This window comes from Argentina silus (assembly GCF_951799395.1).
Source record: "Argentina silus genome assembly, chromosome: 5".
Taxonomy (NCBI): Eukaryota; Metazoa; Chordata; class Actinopteri; order Argentiniformes; family Argentinidae; genus Argentina; species Argentina silus.
Window position 1 is genome coordinate 7,995,087 of NC_139659.1, and position 18,993 is coordinate 8,014,079.

At 41.2% G+C, this 18,993-nt stretch overlaps 1 protein-coding gene across 1 annotated transcript in view; it reads right to left on the reverse strand.

The window, feature by feature from the left end:
• mast4 (microtubule associated serine/threonine kinase family member 4) overlaps positions 1–18,993 on the reverse strand; it is an 83,315-nt gene that overhangs the window by 34,097 nt on the left and 30,225 nt on the right. Inside the window, exon 4 of the mRNA XM_083670485.1 lies at positions 7,595–7,626. Coding sequence (XP_083526611.1) covers positions 7,595–7,626 — 32 coding nt within the window. The remainder of the gene's footprint in view (positions 1–7,594; positions 7,627–18,993) is intronic.

Below are 18,993 nucleotides of genomic sequence, written 5' to 3' on the forward strand. Positions count from 1 at the left end.
GGCTGCAAGGGCTTGTGGGAGTCGGGCTCAAGCTTCGGGGAGTGAGGCTGTAAGTTAAATTGAGTTGGATAAATAGTGATCTTTTAGCACGGTACGTTTAAACAGGACAAGACTTACTCCTAGTGGAGACTTGCCAGGTGATGGGGCTGATATATGCAGACACATAGACCCTGTTCTGATAGCTAACATACATTAACCACAGTAGCATCATGCATAACAAAACATTCCCCTTTAAATGAAACAAAATGGTGTTTCGGAAATAGGTTACCAAGGCACTTGTCTGTTCACGCACCACATTCAACTTCTTTTAAGATGAAAGACTTTGTTAGGACCTCAGGCCTGTTTGAGTTGAGCTATTACGATGATGAAAACCCTCTAAACGTACAGAGACACGGGAGGGAGTTGAAACAGAAACAGGCACACAATGTACCCAAATCATAACTGACATTTCAAGGATTTTACAAGGCCATGAGAAGACCATCATGTAATAGGCTACTACCTCTCTTACTCTACTGGTAAAGATAAAGGTCACTTGATCACTTAGCCGACGGTGATTAGGGATCGTTTCTATTTTATTCTATTCCCTACAATCCATGAAATGTTTCCTTAGAACAATCTGAATATCAAACACAATTATGTAATTGCCTACAGTACATGACACAGTAAATCTCCACAGTATCAGTATTCAGTGATTGCTACAGTATCCTATGTAGAATTCATATCAAATCAAACCATGTGAATGTAAACACGCAACAGGATTGAAATGAGAGAGAGTACGTAGGTACTGTCTATATGTGCCGACTTAGCAATACTAGCCCAAACCTGACATGACGCAAACAAACATGTGCCTTGGTGACCCAGGGAAACCCAATTGACCATTCTGGCAGGTCATTTTAGTAAGAACTAATCCCTTTGATGTTCAGTAGGGACACAGCGGAAAAACAAAGCATTTTCTGTTTGGGTCTATAGCCAAACAGATTAGAGCGATTGTAGCAGCTGTGATCTGTTACTCAACATAAATAGAAGGCCTTCTGTCTGCACGGCCACTTCACTGCCTATCAACTTATTGATCATACCCCACAAATGCAAATCAGATGATCACAACACTGTTCGAATGTGTGTCCCCATGTATGTGTGTGTTATCCAAGCCAAAAAGGCAAAGATTGCAGCTGCGACACACACACACACACACACACACACACACACACACGCACAAACGCTAGCTGCAGAGGATTTGACATTACACTTCCTGCTGCAGATACTGCTACTGTTGCTGCTATGGCAATGCTGCATAATGCTAAACGCTCAACGCACCAGGAAAAAAAACAACAACAACAAAGGTGCAGCAGAGCTAAATTAAGCTGTGTGGCGCAGAGAAGCTGTCACCAACGCTAGGTAGGATAAGAGAGGAAAATACTCACTCTAACGTCAGCCCCGGAATTCTCAGCCTCTCCCGCTGGGCTTTCATGGCTGAACTGCGCTCGCTCACTCTATTGTGCACATGATATATTCACACTGCCAGACTCCCCCCCCTGCACTGACAAAGAGCCAGAGCCAGCCACCATAGAGGAATGGTGCTAGCCACCTCTCTCCAAAAAAAAAGGGGGAGGAGGGGAAAGAAGGGGGGGGGAAACACAGCGCTTGTTTTTGGTCCTTCCACGTTCCACCTTGAGGCTGTCAGACGAGATTTTCAGTCGCCTGAGGAGGGCATGGAGGCAGGACAATACCCTTTCTCCCCTCCCCTAACACACGCCCCCCCTCTCCTTCACAAACACACACACACTTGCGTCTCTTCCTCCCCCCTCCTCCACTGACTGGTGATTCACTACATCAACACAGCAGAGCTTAGAGCAGTGAGTGCATTCATTCTGTATGGCATCTATCCTTCCCCATCACATCACCCTGGCTGGTCCTCACACCACAGCGGTCCACCTGACCACACAATGTCATCTCCATATCTCCCCCTTCCATCAAAACCACCGCATTAAAACACTTGTCAGTCCATATCAGTGACACTGTGCAGGATACATGCCTAGTGCCTACAACATAGGTAATTGTTTACATTTTCACAAATGTTCACCTCACAGATACAGGAAACTCTGTACATTGATGGGCTGAAACTGGGTTAGCAGTGAGACAGAGAGTGTATGTGAGACTGATACAGAAGGGAAGGCAGGAGCAAACCTCAGAGGGGTGATGGGGGATGATGAGGCCACAGACCTTCCCACCCCCCTGCTGGGCTTTAAGATCCCCCTGGGGACAAGTGCTTATACGTTATCAATAACACACCCTGACATGTATTATCCCCTTACTCATTGTTGTATGTATCTTCAAATAATCTTAATACAATTAAGATATGAAGCATCAATAGCTACACTATTGACAGTCTATCATAATAAGCACATACTGAAAGATACTTAAAAAAAACTCTGACATAACTGCACACAGACATGACAACAGCGCAGCTCAGGTGACGGAACAGCTGGTTCACATGGATGCACAAATACAGGTCACATGTTCAAGGGAAAGAGGCTTAAATCTGGCAAAGTGAACGCTCCTCCATAGCATTCAACAGTTGTGACATCATTGTACTGACTATGAGAGCAGGTTTTGTGTTGTCGCCCCACCCACCACCCCCAGCCTCCACCCACTAGGTCATGTATGTAGTCTACCTACATATGGAGCGACCGAGTTGCCATATTATATAGTATGTTGTAGTTGTTTAACTCCAGGCAGGGAGCTCTAGAGAGCAGAGTCATCCAAATACGCCAAGCTTAAATGTATTATCATTTTCATGCACTAAATGGTTAAACTTGACGTCCTGACTTGAATATTGTGTTTATACAGCTTATGCTGTGAAGATGCATGTACAGGTAGGATACTCTAGTTTTAACTCACTCAAAAATAGGAAAAATGTTATAGTCAACAGTAAAGCAGCCATGCTTCCAGGACTGCTCGGAAACAGTGTGTTACAGAACAAACAGGGAGCACAGCAGACCAGACAGATAATACACTCCTGTTGCTGCAAACCTATCAATTGTTTATTACCATGTGCAGGGTCTAGGAACAAAGCACTATTGCAGATGACAGCACGCTTGGCATCAGCAAATAAACCAGTAGGGCAGGCAGGCAGTAAGTGGGGCGTAAGGAAAGAATCCAGTTACTGTATGCACCTACAGCAGAACTAGGGCAGCCCACAAAAAACCCAATGGAGCCACTCATTCATACGGTACTGTTACTCTACACCGGCCTAACTCACTCACTTGATGGCAAAATCTGGTTCATTTAGAGTTTAAAACAGGCTCCCTTTATCACTCATCAACACCAATAGCTCACCAACCTGACAACCAAAGGTAAGGTGGACTGTGCTAAATAAAAAGAAAGAAAAGAAAATGTTTGGTTGTAACAGAGGTTGACAAGAAAGATTCCAACATCCATGTGTTTAAAAAGACAATTTTGCCAGAAAATGACATTGATTTAGGTGGTGTTTGGATGTCCCTTGGGTTTAATACCTGTCCCTTTGGTTTAATACCTGTCCCTTGGGTTTAATACCTGTCCCTTGGTTTAACACCTGTCCCTTGGTTTAAAACCTGTCCCTTGGTTTAATACCTGTCCCTTGTTTTAATACCTGTCCCTTGGTTTAATACCTGTCCCTTGGTTTAATACCTGTTCCTTGGTTTATCTAAAGGGAATTCTTATCCTTGAACATGTTCTATGCTCCCCTTTGGAGATGGTTTTACTCGGGGCTCTTGAGTATGGAATCTCTTCAAATCAAAGCGTATTTATCATATACACAGAATACCGTCATAGACGTTGCAATGAATTGCTTAGGGCAAGCTAGCTCCTCAATAATGTAGCAAACAACAATCAAACAATAAACAATGCAATAGAATAGAATAATAATTTTAACATAAGTTGGCAAAGTGTATAGCACCAGAACACAACAGCAATATTGAGCAGCAGTATAGTGCAAATCTGCATCTTGGGGGGAGGGGGGATGGGGGGGGGGGGTCTTACGGCCTGCGGGTTCAACACCCAAGGCTACTTCTTGACACAATTGGATTGGCATATTGTGCACGAGTCATCCAGTGTAAAGCCGAGGCAGCCTTTTACATGAAAGCACATTATTAAGAAACCTTGCTCCTCAAAAAGACCTTGTGTTTTTGCAAAACGTTCCATAACCTTAGCTTGAACTGCAAAGAAAACAGGTCATTGTTGTTGTCAAACAGTCATCTGATTGTCCCACTGAGTTGATGAACTTTGTATTTGTTGGTCATTCATTCTTTGGCTGCATTTTGGCCCTCACAAACACATTGTCAACATAACAACATAACAGCAGACACACAATCATCATGTAGTGGGTGGCTTGTCGTATGTATGGGACGTGTCATAAATCACTGACACACTGTCCAAGACTTATTGGAACACCATTTGTCAATGTTGGATTTGCATCAATAGAGCATTTGCAAAATACAGTCTTGCAACATAACTCAAAAACAGAGCACAAAGACACATTTTAGTCCCCCTCAGATGTATTTGACTGTAGCCTACTTTCTCTCTATTGTACATTTTATAAATAGGTGTTGCTGACCTATATTTACAGTACAGAACAAATACAGGAAAAGCTGCCCATGAATATAAAGAATGGGAGACTAGAGTTGGGCCAAGCACCTAAACATTTGTAAAGCACTGACAGAATAACAATGGTGAACAGTGTATGGACAAGCTAGACACAGCAGCAAACTGGGCCAGTAGCCAGAGTACAATACCAGTATGGCAAGGAGGTGTGGTGAGCTGGGATAGTGCTAGAGTTGGACAGCACCTGCTAAGTCTGGTAAAATTGTCATGAAAACTGTTCGTCAACTAGTACGGCACCCTTCCATTAGAATATTTTAGCACGTGACAATTTCAAAGAGCTTGCTACTGTAACAACCAGCTTTAAAACTAAATTCAAGCATTGAGTAACTCCATTTATTAAGCATTCAACTTATCGTGGTCATTTACAGTGCCTTCGGAAAGTATTCAGACCCCTTCACTTTTTCCACATTTTGTTGTGTTATAGACTCATTTTAAAATTGATTAAATTAAAAGAATTTGCCATCAATCCACACACAATACTCCAAAATGACAAAGCGAAAATATGTTTTTTTAAATTTCAGTAAATTTATTAAAAACCAGGATTTGCATCAAACTTACCGTTTTGTAGTAAAACCAAATAAACACATTTCCAGCCACTTTCTTTGCTGTATCACTTGAATTCATTGTTGCAGACACAATTATATATTAGAGAGATTATTTTCCATCAAGGGATTCTTTTTGGCCACTTGGTTATAGACCAATTTTGTAGAGTGACTGAGATGATGTTGTCCCATCGACTGTGCTTTTTCCTCTCCACCATTCAACTTGGTAGATTTTTGTAAGCCTCCCCAGGCCTCAGGGTCGCATTCCTGAGCAGTTTTGTTCCTCTCCATTTGCTCAGTTTGTAATGACAACCTGATCCACACATTGTGTAATTGATTCCTATAAATGGTGTTCACAGCGACTCGAGGGTCTATCCTCAGTGCACTGTTTACTATGTGAAGTCATCAGAGTGCGTTAAGTCTCAATAAGTCTTACTAAACTCTTATGGCCCTTGTTGAAACACTATTTTCTGTGCAGCATGTGAATACCATGGTCTTGTGACACCAGTTAAAAATAGCTTTTCTATCTGGCCTCTGTTCTCTCTGTCTCAATTGTCATTACCTTTTGTTTTCTATGAATTGGTTTTTATATTTTTATTTCTGCTATAGCTATAGAGACCCTATAAAAATAAAGATATTAATTCCAAAATTACATGAACTATTATCCTTGCATTAAGATGGACTCAATTCAACTTAGTGAGTGATTTGTTGACGACATTTTTGCATTTTAGCTAATTTTAAGAGTATCTGAATACTTATGTACATGAGGTATTTATGCATTTCGATTTTAATACATTTACAGAAATTTCTAAAAACCTGTTTTCGCTTTGTCATTCTGGGGTATTGTGTGTGGATTGATGGCAAATTCATTTAATTTAATCCATTTTAAATTGAGTCTATAACACAACATAATGTGGAAAAAGTGAAGGGGTCTGAATACTTTCCGAGTGTCTGTTACCAAGAGATCTATTTCCAGTCATTTAATTGTACCATGCACAAGCCTCCAAGTCATTAAGGTCAGCCTATAAATAGATGGAAATAAATACTAATGACTGGAAATCAAACCTGTCTGACCTATTTCAAGTATACACAAAACAAACTGTTTTGAATTTTGTCCCGCATCTATCTTCATTGTTAAAGTTTGAGTTATAATCATAGCTTTGTTTACAATTGATAAACATCTGGACATTTTCCCATCTTTCCGAAGTCACAAAGAACTGATGACAATGACGAGACTTTACTCAAAAACAAACTTATTCATGAACTTATTAATTATGAAGAAAAAAAAACTGAGGTGAACTCTATGATGTCACCATGTCATCACCATGGATACCAGAGGCACTAGGCCCCTGGGCTCAGATGATGGTCCCCTGCCACCCATTAGTGAGTCACCTCCATCTGGGCCCCTGCTGAGCTGGCAGGTAGAGCAGCATGGTGGCACACTGAACACCTTCCCCCTCATAAAACAAGTCAAACTGAAGTCTCTCAGACTGCCACACATCCCATGGTGAAAGCGCAAAATACATGGGAGATGGACGCCTCTGTGTGGCTTAATGGAGTGGCATGCCATGCACAGAGTAAATCCTATCTGGATCTTTCAGGACCAGGCTACGGATAGAAATTGCCCTCAGGCATAGATCTCTGGGATCAGCTTAACCTCCCCCAATCCTAACCTTAACCCCTAGGAGGAACCTGCCAAACTGTCCTTAGATCAGCATCTTTATCCTACTACATACAGGCAGTGTCAGGACTGGCTGTCTGCCTCCCTGCCATGAGGTCACAGTCTGTAATCAGTAATGCATTAAAAATGTGCCAGTCCGGGCACATGCATCATCTCATAGAACCCTGTAGTGTTTGATTGTCTGAAGATAAACCAACTCATTTCTTTACAATCTGATTCTGACACTAAAAAAATGGCCTGGCAGTCAGTGAAGACTGTGATTGGGCACTGGGTCCAATGAGGGCAAGGTAAATATCAGAACATCCATTGCCAATCATGTTTTGTTACAATTTGTTACATTTGCAGGCATGAATTGAATTTCAGCTATTTACTCCTTGTGGGCCAATTGAGGTTTGTTTATTCAGCATTTTTAAATAAATTGCTTTTACTGTACTTCTAATTGGGAGACCTATTTACATTAATTTACAGCTTGTGTGTTGATACCATTCTGATAATACAGCAGATCAGCATGAGTGAGCATACTCTTGTGTTAACCACACTGAAATAAGGAATACAAAATGATCACCTGCACGCCCTGACCAGTCAACCATGAATAGTTAATTAATTCCTTTGTTCGGCTTTTGCAGAAATAAAATACCTAGGAGCACCTAGGAGCTGGCATACATAAGTGGCATCTATTGTGGAGACATAAACTGTACTGTACATGTACAACATAACAACCAGCTATACTTACAAACTCCCTCTTCTTGGAAGGCTCAGCTCCTTCTGTAAATGGAAAAGAAGAAAAACATTAGGATACATGGAAAATATAAAACATTGTGACTCAAAGTGACTCATCAACACACACACACACCTAAAACATGACAGAAATGAAACAATCTGATCCCTTCAGATAAAAACACTGAGTTACACAATTATTAATAAACCAATTCAAAATTAATGCAATTCATTCACTGTTCACACAAGGTCAATCATATATAATCATCTGGCATTTATAAATGTGTTGAAGAGGTTGAAAAGAAAATTATCCAATTACTTGACCATTACAAGTGCAGGCTATACAGCCATTTCTGAGGCAACAGCTATGAAAGCTAGAGTAAGCCCCAGGGGCTGGGTGCATGATAGATGCTTTTATAGAATTTCAAGATCACATTAGCAATTAACGCATTAAATAATTTTGAATGGTACAGTATGAATGCTGCAATTGAAAATACCTTTATTCTGTTAGTTGAAAAGGCAATAATGTGAGGTCATTCAATAATGTGTCTATTGCAGTATACTTAGGGAATGCAATTGTATTAGAATACCACCAGAGGGGAGCATTTACAGTAGATAAGTACATTCCACACCTGCATGGATATACTGATAAACCCTGAAGTGCACAAATAAACCCATGCATGCAGTATCAAGTATCAACAGGAAGTAAAGAAAATGTAGCTTTTTGAATTGGCAGTGATAAACAGCATTGCATATACCTGTAAAGGGAGCTTGCACTTATGCTAGGTTGACTGTATCAGCACTATTTCCAAAAACATACAGTACAGATTCCCTGAAGCATAAGAAAAATCTAAGAAACACAAACAGCAATAGCAGAACTCAAATCCATTCATATACACTCACCGAGCACTTTATTATTAACACCTGTACACCTTCTCATGCTGGAGGTCATGTAATGGTGTGGGAAATGTTTTCTTGGCACACTTTGGGCCCGTTAATACCAATCAATCATCACTTGAATGCCACAGCCTATTTGAGTATTGTTGCTGACCATGTGCATCCCTCCATGGCCACAATTTACCCATCTTCTAATGGCTACTTCTAGAATGATAATGCACTTTGTTACAAAGCAAAAGTCGTCTTAAACTGGTTTCATGAACATGACAATGAGTTCAGTGTTCTTCAGTGGCCTTCCCAGTCACCGGATCTGAATCCAATAAAACACCTTTGGGATGTGGTAGAACGGGAGATTCACAGCTTGAAAGTGCACCTGAAAAATCTGTATGAATTGCGTGATGCAATCATGTCATCATGGTCCAGTATATCAAAGGAATCAATGCCATGAAAAATTGAGGCTGTTTTGAGAGCAAAGGGAGGCCCTACCCAGTATTAGTATAGTGTTCCTAATAAAGTGTTAAGTGAGTGTACATCAGTAAATGAGCCATTAAAAACAACATCCTATGTATGTTTCTGAAATAGATAAACATCTGAAAAAAATAGATAGATAAACATCTAAAAAAAAAAATCTGATAATTATTTATCATCATAGGAGAGATGGCCCTTTGTCCTAAATAGCAGAGACAGACAGAGTTGATGTGGTTTAAAGGGCATTCTGGTTCATTCTGGTCAGCAGAAAGCATGCTAAGCCCTCCTCCCTACTGCCATTAATTAAGGCTTCATATTTGCCCCCTTCCTGCTGGCTGCAATGGACCAAGGGCAGTTTTTCATAAGGAGACATGACCGCAGATGGTTCAAGACAATTACCAGGACACAATGACTTACACTCATGTGAATTCTACCAACATTGGCAAACCAACAGCTATGAAAAACATTAAAAGAATGATTCATATTCAAAATAAATATATCCACTATGAATATACTTACATGAAAAATGACTTCAGACTCATGTTGCTTCCTAGTCTGTTCACACCTGATGCTGTGCGGCAGTATGCCATACTCAAACAGAAAGAGAGGTCTATTTTGAAAGCAGACACCCCTGAAGCGTGGCGGCTAGTCTCCCCCATATGGTGTGAAGACAAATCAAAGTGCATGGGCTTACCGTGGTGTGCAACCATGTACTAATGAAACAGTGCATACACAGAGAGGGAGAGAGAGAAAGAGTGAGAGAGAGAGAGAGAGAGAGAGAGAGAGAGAGAGAGAGAGAGAGAGAGAAAGAGGAGAGAGAGAGAGAGAGAGAAAGAGAGAGAGAAAGAGGAGAGAGGGAGAGGAGAGAGAAAGAGGAGAGAGGGAGAGAGAGAGAAAGAGGAGAGAGGGAGAGAGAGAGAAAGAGGAGAGAGAGAGAGAGAGAGAGAGAGAGAAAGAGGAGAGAGGGAGAGAGAGAGAGAGAGGAGAGAGAAAGAGGAGAGAGGGAGTGTGTGTGAGAGAGAGGAGTGGTAGGGGAACATGGCTGTGACAGTCACAGAGGAACGTGGCGAGACGCTACACTCCATCTGGGTTTGTTATTTATACTTCCCTGAAGAGGAGAAAACATGCAATTGCCAACTGCTAACTGAGTGTACAGTAATTAGCTAACTCTACTATGAGTGCTAGATATACACTCACCGGCCACTTTATTAGGTCCACCTATTAGGTCCACCTTCCTAGTACCGGGTTGGACCCCCTTTTGCCTTCAGAACTGCCTTAATTCTTTGTGGCATAGATTCAACAAGGCGCTGGAAACATTCCTCAGAGATTTTGGCCCATATTGACATGATAGCATCACGCAGTTGTTGCAGATTTGTTGGCTGCACATCTATGATGTAACCATAACCCTAACCCTTTCTATCATCTCGAACCAGTCTGGCCATTCTCTTCTGACCTCTGGCATCAACAAGGCATTTTTGCTCAGAGAACTGCCGCTCACTGGATATTTTCTCTTTTTCAGACCATTCTCTGTAAACCCTCTGTAAACCCACGTTTTCAAATGATCAGTGTGGCCACAGAGTGCAGCAACCAATGGCAGCAACACGTTAAACTATGCTTCACCTTTAATGACCCAAGAGTGATGTGTTCCATCAGCTCTGTCCTCTGATAACATGGCCTCCTGTTGTATCAGGATGGTCAGATTGGATGACCTGCGAAGGCTGGGGTTGTGACGGGGGGGTCTGTCAGAAGAACCAGGGTCACACTCATCTAGAGATCAATGTGTGTGCCGGCTTAATACTCTCCTAAAGAGACTGTGATGAAACCGGAGCAGACTCAACTATTTTCCAAAGAGCAGAAAGGGCCTTGATGTGCAAGGTTTCCATCCATCAATGCTCACTCAAAAAAGGAGACAAAGTAGGTAGGAATATGTTTGGCGTATAGGAATCAATGTTTTACTCCTCACTGGGCTGAAATATGTAAACAAGCAAGATTTAGGCGTACAAGATCAATATAGCCATGATTATTTCCACCAAGCCAGAGTAATGCTTTACAGCTATACAAAGTGAATATACTCATAGACTAAGGAATAAGCTGTTGCCAGGCATTTTCTGGAGACTTATACTCCTTAGTAGGTGGGGTCAAAGACACAGCAATCAAGCTGTGCCATGTACAGAGACACACACATCATGAGAGCCCTTTTCAGAGTTGTTTTCCTTCTCTCTGCTTCCAACTCACTCAGCAAAATGCAGCACTACTTTAAAAGAGGAAATTCATTCACAATGAGAGGTTTTGTGTTTATTATTAGCCATCCAAGTCCTTAGTCAACCTTCTTGGTTGACTTAATCGACCACAAAGCTGGATGCAACAATATCACATGCAGTAAGCCTACAGCATTAGACAAACTATGTTTCTTGTTTACTCTTCAGAGAAACTGTTATTTGTGTCAATAGGCTTCCTAAAAATAAACAGGCTGTGAAGAGTCATGCAACTGTGTCTCATCAAGCCTGAGACCAATTATGTTCTCTATAATGCATTGTACTGTAGGTTCAAGTTTGCTTCTCAGGAATTGCAACTACATTCTTGATAGAACACTGCATCTAGCTTTGGGTGGGGGGGCGGTTGGGGGGGGACTTGGTTTCCTGCCATTTTGTGCTACTATATAATTTCTAGCCAAGGTAACAAGGAAAAGGGACTCATCTCTTAGACATCAGTAGATACTGTAATACTCGAGGTGGTTGCAGGGTAGAGGAGGGCCCTCTGAAGCATGATGCTCGTTGGTATTGACAGAATATTTCAGAGAGAATGGAGGCACTGAGGGCTGGAGACAAAGCTTTTACCAGCGGACTCCCTCCTCGTCTACCAAACTGTCAGGACTATAAAACGATCTCATGGAACTACATCAGAGTGCTACATCGGAAAATCTATTCTCCCCACAGTGATGACATGACAGTCGGTGGGAGTGTGCAGTTGATTTTGACGTGAACCACTTCAGATGGTTCAACTACTCCGCAGGGCCAATGTCACTGGATGACCGCTAGCAGGAACTCTTCAACTCCTGGACGTGATATCAAAGCTGTGGCATTGCCTCTTTAAAAGCCTTCTCATGAGGGTTTATTAATAATTCCCTTTGATTTTGCTTGGTTTCTTCTTCGTCTCAAGATCAAAAGTGCACTTGCTTCGACATGGTAAACTGCTGACTTGCAGGGAAAAAACCCTGCACTCTAAGCACACTGAATGTGGTAACATAACTGGGTAGAGAGACAATAACATCACATCCACAACAAACCAGTAGCACAACCTCCAGGGTTCCATTTACCCTGCAGCCAGTTCACGTCATAGAAATAGAATGATGATTCACATGACCACACACATAACTGTACCAGCTGGCTATTTAGTCTAGATTTCATGACATGAGGGGGTCTGCGTGAGGGTGGAGCAGTGATGTGTTGTCAATCCAAATGTATAGTGTGTCTCACAGCTGTACGAGTGTATGTATGAGAGTATTTCACACATCACATTCAAGATGATAGGAAAAAAAGTTTGAAAGGCAATCTTATTGGTAAACAATGACAGAAACATCCAACACAGTGTTTGGGGAAGGGCTGAAAGGGGGACATTTTGGAGGTGCAGAGAAGAAAGTTGACATCAAAGAGAGCTGCATGAGTTCCCTAGATACCTTAGTGGAGAAACATCTCTCAAGTGTGTCTGTTTAAGGCTTTTTTTCAATTTATGTGCCTTTTTCACTCTGTGCTGTCATTCTGACAATTACTCAGTATGAGCAATGGGTTTATATCCACCTCCACAAAATTAATGTCAGAAAAAAAACTACAGCCTTCAAAGGCTTTCTGGGTTGATGTGGAATATTAGCTGAAGTTTGATTGATGAGTTCCTATCAGACAGGCTCGTCACAGGGCTGTCTCTGGTTGGTACTGTATGGGAAACATTGGGAGTAAAACGTGGGTGATTCTCATGTCTAATATCTCACTGAAAACAATAAAGCCATCATGTTCAAAAGAAATGTGACATCCTATCATCATAGCTAATAATTCTCCCACCATCTCCATACATATCAGAGATATCTCATTGATCTGAGAGAAGAGATAAGCTCCTGATTTTTTCGACTCTCTTTTTAGATGAATGAACAATGATAATATTTTTTAGATTAAGGAATATATTAGTTTCTTGTTTTATTATAGGAACTCATGTGTCCAAATAAAGGATGATATTAAATATGAACACTTTTAACTACACTCATCTTAAAAAGAAAAATCTTTAATGTTGCCAATAGCCAGATTATAAATTACAGTTAACAATGTTAACTTGACTTCATCTTCCAAGGCAGTGGCCAGAGACCTCAAGAGCATCAAGGGATTTGTGGAGGTCAAGGAGATCAATATAACAAGTTATCTGCCTGGAACACCTACTAAAGACAGAAATCAAATCCACAGTATATTGTAGCTCTGAGAGCAAATCCTCCATCCTTTGCCAACTGGACTGACAAACTGCCAGGGAAAATAGCCTTACGTATTAAACAGCACTGACATTTAAAACAGCTAAACTTGGTGTTTGTTCAATACACACTGCTTGGTTTGGAGAAGGTGGATACTGACAATGCATGCATACAATAGTACGGGCAGGGTATTGTGGCAAGGACCTCATCATATAATACATATCACAACACATGGGTCACAATACGATACTATTGCGATACTTCACATACAGTGCATTCGGAAAGTATTCAGACCCCTTCACTTTTCCCACATTTTGTTATGTTACAGCCTTATTCTAAAATGCATTAAATTATTTGTTTCCCCTCATCAATCTACACACAATACCCCATAATGACAAAGCCAAAACAGGGTTTTAGAAATGTTTGCTAATTTATTAAAAATAAAAAATGAAATATCACATTTACATAAGTATTCAGACCCTTTACTCAGTACTTTGTTGAAGCACCTTTGGCAGCGTCAAGTCTTCTTGGGTATGACGCTACAAGCTTGGCACACCGGTATTTGGGGAGTTTCTCTCATTCTTCTCTGTAGATCCTCTCAAGCTGTGTCAGGTTGGATGGGGAGCATCGGTGCACAGCTATTTTCAGGTCTCTCCAGAGGTGTTCGATCGGGTTCAAGTCCGGGCTCTGGCTGGGCCACTCAAGGACATTCAGAGTCTTGTCCCGAAGCCACTCCTGCGTTGTCTTGGCTGTGTGCTTAGATCGTTGTCCTGTTTCAAGGTGAACCTTTGCCCCAGTCTGAGGTCCTGAGTGCTCTGGAGCAGGTTTTCATCAAGGATCTCTCTGTACTTTGCTCCATTCATCTTTTCCTCGATCCTGACTAGTCTCCACGTCCCTGCCAGCATGATGCTGCCACCACCATGCTTCACCGTAGGGATGGTATTGGCCAGGTGATGAGCGGTGCCTGGTTTCCTCCAGACGTGACGCTTGGCATTCAGGTCAAAGAGTTCAATCTTGGTTTCATCAGACCAGAGAATCTTGTTTCTCATGGTCTGAGAGTCCTTTAGGTGCCTTTTGGTAAACTCCAAGCAGGCTGTGCTTTTTACTGAAGAGTGGCTTCCGTCTGGCCACTCTACCATAAAGGCCTGACTGGTGTAGCGCTGCAGAGATGGTTGTACTTCTGGAAGGTTCTCCCATCTCCACAGAGGAACTCTGGAGCTCTGTCAGAGTGATCATTGGGTTCTTGGTCACCTCCCTGACGATGGCCCTTGTTCCCCTATTGCTCAGTTTGGCCGGGCAGCCAGCTCTAGGAAGAGTCTTGGTGGTTCCAAACTTCTTCCATTTAAGAATGACGGAGGCTACTGTGTTCTTGGGGACCTTCAATACTGCGGAAATGTTTTTGTACCCTTCCACAGATCTGTGCCTCAACACAATCCTGTCTCGGAGGTCGACGGACAATTCCTTCGACTTCATGGCCTGGTTTTTGCTCTGACATGCACTGTGGGACCAACTGTGGGACCTTATATTGACAGGTGTGTGCCATTCCAAATCATGTCCAATCAATTGAATTTACCACAGGTGGACTCCAATCAAGTCGTAGAAACATCTCACGGATGATCAATGGAAGCAGGATGCACCTGAGCTCAATTTCGAGTGTCATAGCAAAGGGTCTGAATACTTATGTAAATGTGATGAGTTTTTTTATTTTTAATTAATTAGCAAACATTTCTAAAAACCTGTTTTCGCTTTGTCATTATGGGGTATTGTGTGTAGATTGATGAGGAAAAAAATGAATTGAATCCATTTTAGAATAAGGCTGTAAGATAACAAAATGTGGAAAAAGTTACGGGGTCTGAATACTTTCCGAATGCACTGTATGGCGATACATTACAATACTCTACATATATTTACTGAAAATTAAAAACTGAACCTACTGTGTAGAGCGTACCACCTTGGAAGTGTGATATGTACACTTACTAAACACTTTATTAGGAACACCTGTACACCTTCTCATGGTGGAGGTGGTGTAATGGTGTGGGGGAATGTTTTCTTGGCACACTTTGGACCCGTTAATACCAATCAATCATCGCTTGAATGCCACAGCCTATTTTAGTATTATTGCTGACCATGTGCATCCCTTCATGGACACAATTTACCCATCTTCTAATGGCTACTTCCAGCATGATAATGCACCATGTCACAAAGCAAAAGTCGTCTCAAACTGGTTTCATGAACATGACAATGAGTTTAGTGTCCTTCAGTGGCCTTCCCAGTCACCAGATCTGAATCCAATAGAACACCTTTGGGATGTGGTAGAATGGGAGATTCACAGCTTGAAAGTGCACCTGAAAAATCTGCAAGAATTACGTGATGCAATCATGTCATCATGGATCAGAATCTCAAAGGAATGTTTCCAACATCTTGTGGAATCATTGCCACAAAGAATTGAGGCTGTTTTGAGAGCAAAGGGAGGCCCTACCCACTACTAGTTTAGTGTTCCTAATAAAGTGCTCAGTGAGTGTATGTACTGTACAGTATACAATACATTATTCATATAATTCAGGGGACAAATCACCCCCAAAAATATGTTTGCACAGCCCTTTTTTTGATTTTATTACACTACTTGACTCAGTCACATCAAGCGGATAATCCACTGCTACCCCCTGAAATTATAATCATAAAACTGTCCACCAATATCACCAGCTCACTTGGCCAGGTATTGATTCCTGTGTTACGATATGGAGAGAGAGGCAATCTCTATGGCAAAACTCACAATTACTATGGGATGTTTTACTGAACTGTTTTGTTGACATTTCTCAGCACTTCACCTGATAAGGAGATGCAGTCTGTCATAAATGTATCAATTGCCTGCTCTGACTCTGTCCATGTGATGAGGCTTCATTCCTCAGCTCAGGAATATCTCATTTCTCAACAAGCGCCTCATTACTTTAAATCAGAAAATATTGACTGAACGGGTATGAAAACGGTGAAACTTGCCGTTTGTGGTCTCAGAGACAGCACAACATACTCATAACACATACTCTACTTGAAAAAGTATTCTCTATCACACAAAAAAACAAACACTTACAAAAACACAAGTCCAATCAAAAAACACTAGCAGTCTGATTGGCTTTGCTTAAATTAAGATCTAAGCAACTGAACTGTCTCATCTGACACTTGGACATGCAGCAACTTCAACAAGCACTTCTTAGGCAATTGATGTACTGTAGACAGTAATGGACAAGGCTTGAATCCATCATTCTCGCTTCAATATCAGCACACCCCATTTTAGTCATTATTTTCACAAGAACATTCATTTTGTCCATTTTGAAGGACACTGAAACATCATCGACTTCAAGGCCAAACTCTGCACCTGAAACACTCCAGCAGTTCATGCATGCTTAATACTACTGATATCCAATCAATTCACTTGATACTACAGAATAAGCCTATGCAAAGCGCTATTCACCCAACAGTGTGGATGAAATAAAAAGATGTTGCTGACCAGGAGAAATACTCACAAGCAGATTATAAGTGCACCAACCCCAGGCAGATTGTGAGCAAATGTCATGTTGTGAATACAAATACACAGACATGATCTGATAACATCCTAGGAGAAGATTGGACCTTTCTCAAATGGCATTTCCCCAGATAGCAATGCATAGACTGAGTCTGACTGCATACACCATATTCTTGTATAGAACGTGCTAGACGACCCTGAGGCAATACACTCAGCATGATGAGTGATATAACAGTAGATCCTGAATAGAAATGCTTGTGTCACTTCAAAACTCAGAGATCATCGTTGAGCATTTTACTGGTCAAGGCCTTTGTAGAGCACTTTGAATCAAACATTCATACAGATCACTGAATCAAAATGGCATTCATGGGAGGGTTGCTAGGAAGAAGCCTCTGTTGTCAAAACATCTTAACTTTGCCAGGGACCACCTGGACAAGCCTGAAGGTTTCTGGAAGTCCATTCTCTGGACAGATGAGTCCAAAATTGACCTTTTTGGTCAATCAAAACCACTATGTTTGGCGACATCCCAACACTGCCGACCACCAAAAGAACCGTATCCCAACAGTCAAGCACGGTGGTGGGAATGTCAAGATCTGGGGCTGCTTTTCCTCCTCTGGACCTGGACGACTCCACATCATCTTGATGATCTTGATCTTGATCATCATTAAGGGAGCCATGAATTCTGAGATATACCAGGAGATTCTTGAACAGAACTTCAAGCCATCAGTCAAGGAGCTAAAGCTGGGCTAAAAATGGGTCTTCCAACAAGACAACGACCCAAAGCATTCAAGCAAATCTACCAAAGAATGGCTCAGGAGAAAAAAGATTTGTGTTTTGGATTGGCCAAGTTATTGCTGCTAATGGAGGTGTCACAAGCTATTGACTGAAGAGGTTCACATATTTTGCACACATGAAATCTGAGTTTTTGTTAAATAAACCATTTCCATTAAATAAATGTTTTAAATATATCATATTTTTTTGTTTGTGTCCTTTATTTGGAATGTCTTTATTATGAAATTGGGTTTAGATAAGATTTTATAAGTTAATTTTAATATTTTATTAAAAAATAATGACCATCCCTGTCGTTCACAAACTTTCAGGCAGCACAGTACATACATACATTACATGTAGGTGGCCCCCTAAATTGTAATATTGGGGTAGAGAAATAGGATCTGATGCACTGTAGAATGAGACATCAGACATGACTCATGGCCACTTCATTTCAACACATAGAAACCTGTTATTTTAATCAGTATAATTTTGGAGAAAAAAATAGAAAATATGAAACAACACAACCACTCAGTTATACGGCAGAATAATAACCTCCATGGAAAAAGCAATTATATGTGCACATCTCATCACACTGCACAGGCCCCATTACTTCTTATTTACCATACGTGTGGAACTGAGCTAAATGAAACAAACGAATGCAGTAAAACCTCTAGAGAATTAGGCACCATGTAAGCAACTGTAATTATAAAGCTAGCCTAATACAACAACAGCACAACTGTCTATTTATTCTTATTACTGCCTAGTACCCCGCTAGTACCCTGCTATATGCAATGTGCTAATAATATTTATTTCATGGGGCACCAGAGCAGCAACACAGATCGTAGCACGTGATAAGGCCATCTATCTGAATAGGCCACCTTACAGTAGCTGGACAATGTTTTTAGGACATTCACTAAGGGACTTGGTGTCAGGGAAACAACAGCAATGTAGTGTATGTTTTGGGAGTTGTTTTGGCACAGCTAAGTCCACAAATATACTCTGCCAACTTTCCCACAAGTTCTAACTTCTTATAAAAGAGCATTTTATGTTATTTTCATGTCCTCTAAAAATGCATATCCTTGACTGTATGCCCTGGTTTTATGGAATAAGGAATACTAATCATCCCCAAAACAAAACCACACAATAGGAGGCATTCAAATGAGCCTGTCGTCAGATTTCTACCTCCACCAGCATCCCCTGCTCAATAGCCATTATATGGGTAAGAGGCATAACACATGCACGCATACTTTAGATGAGCTGAGGGGCGTATTCATGTCATTCCATTTATCTGGCTTTAGAATGTCCTACA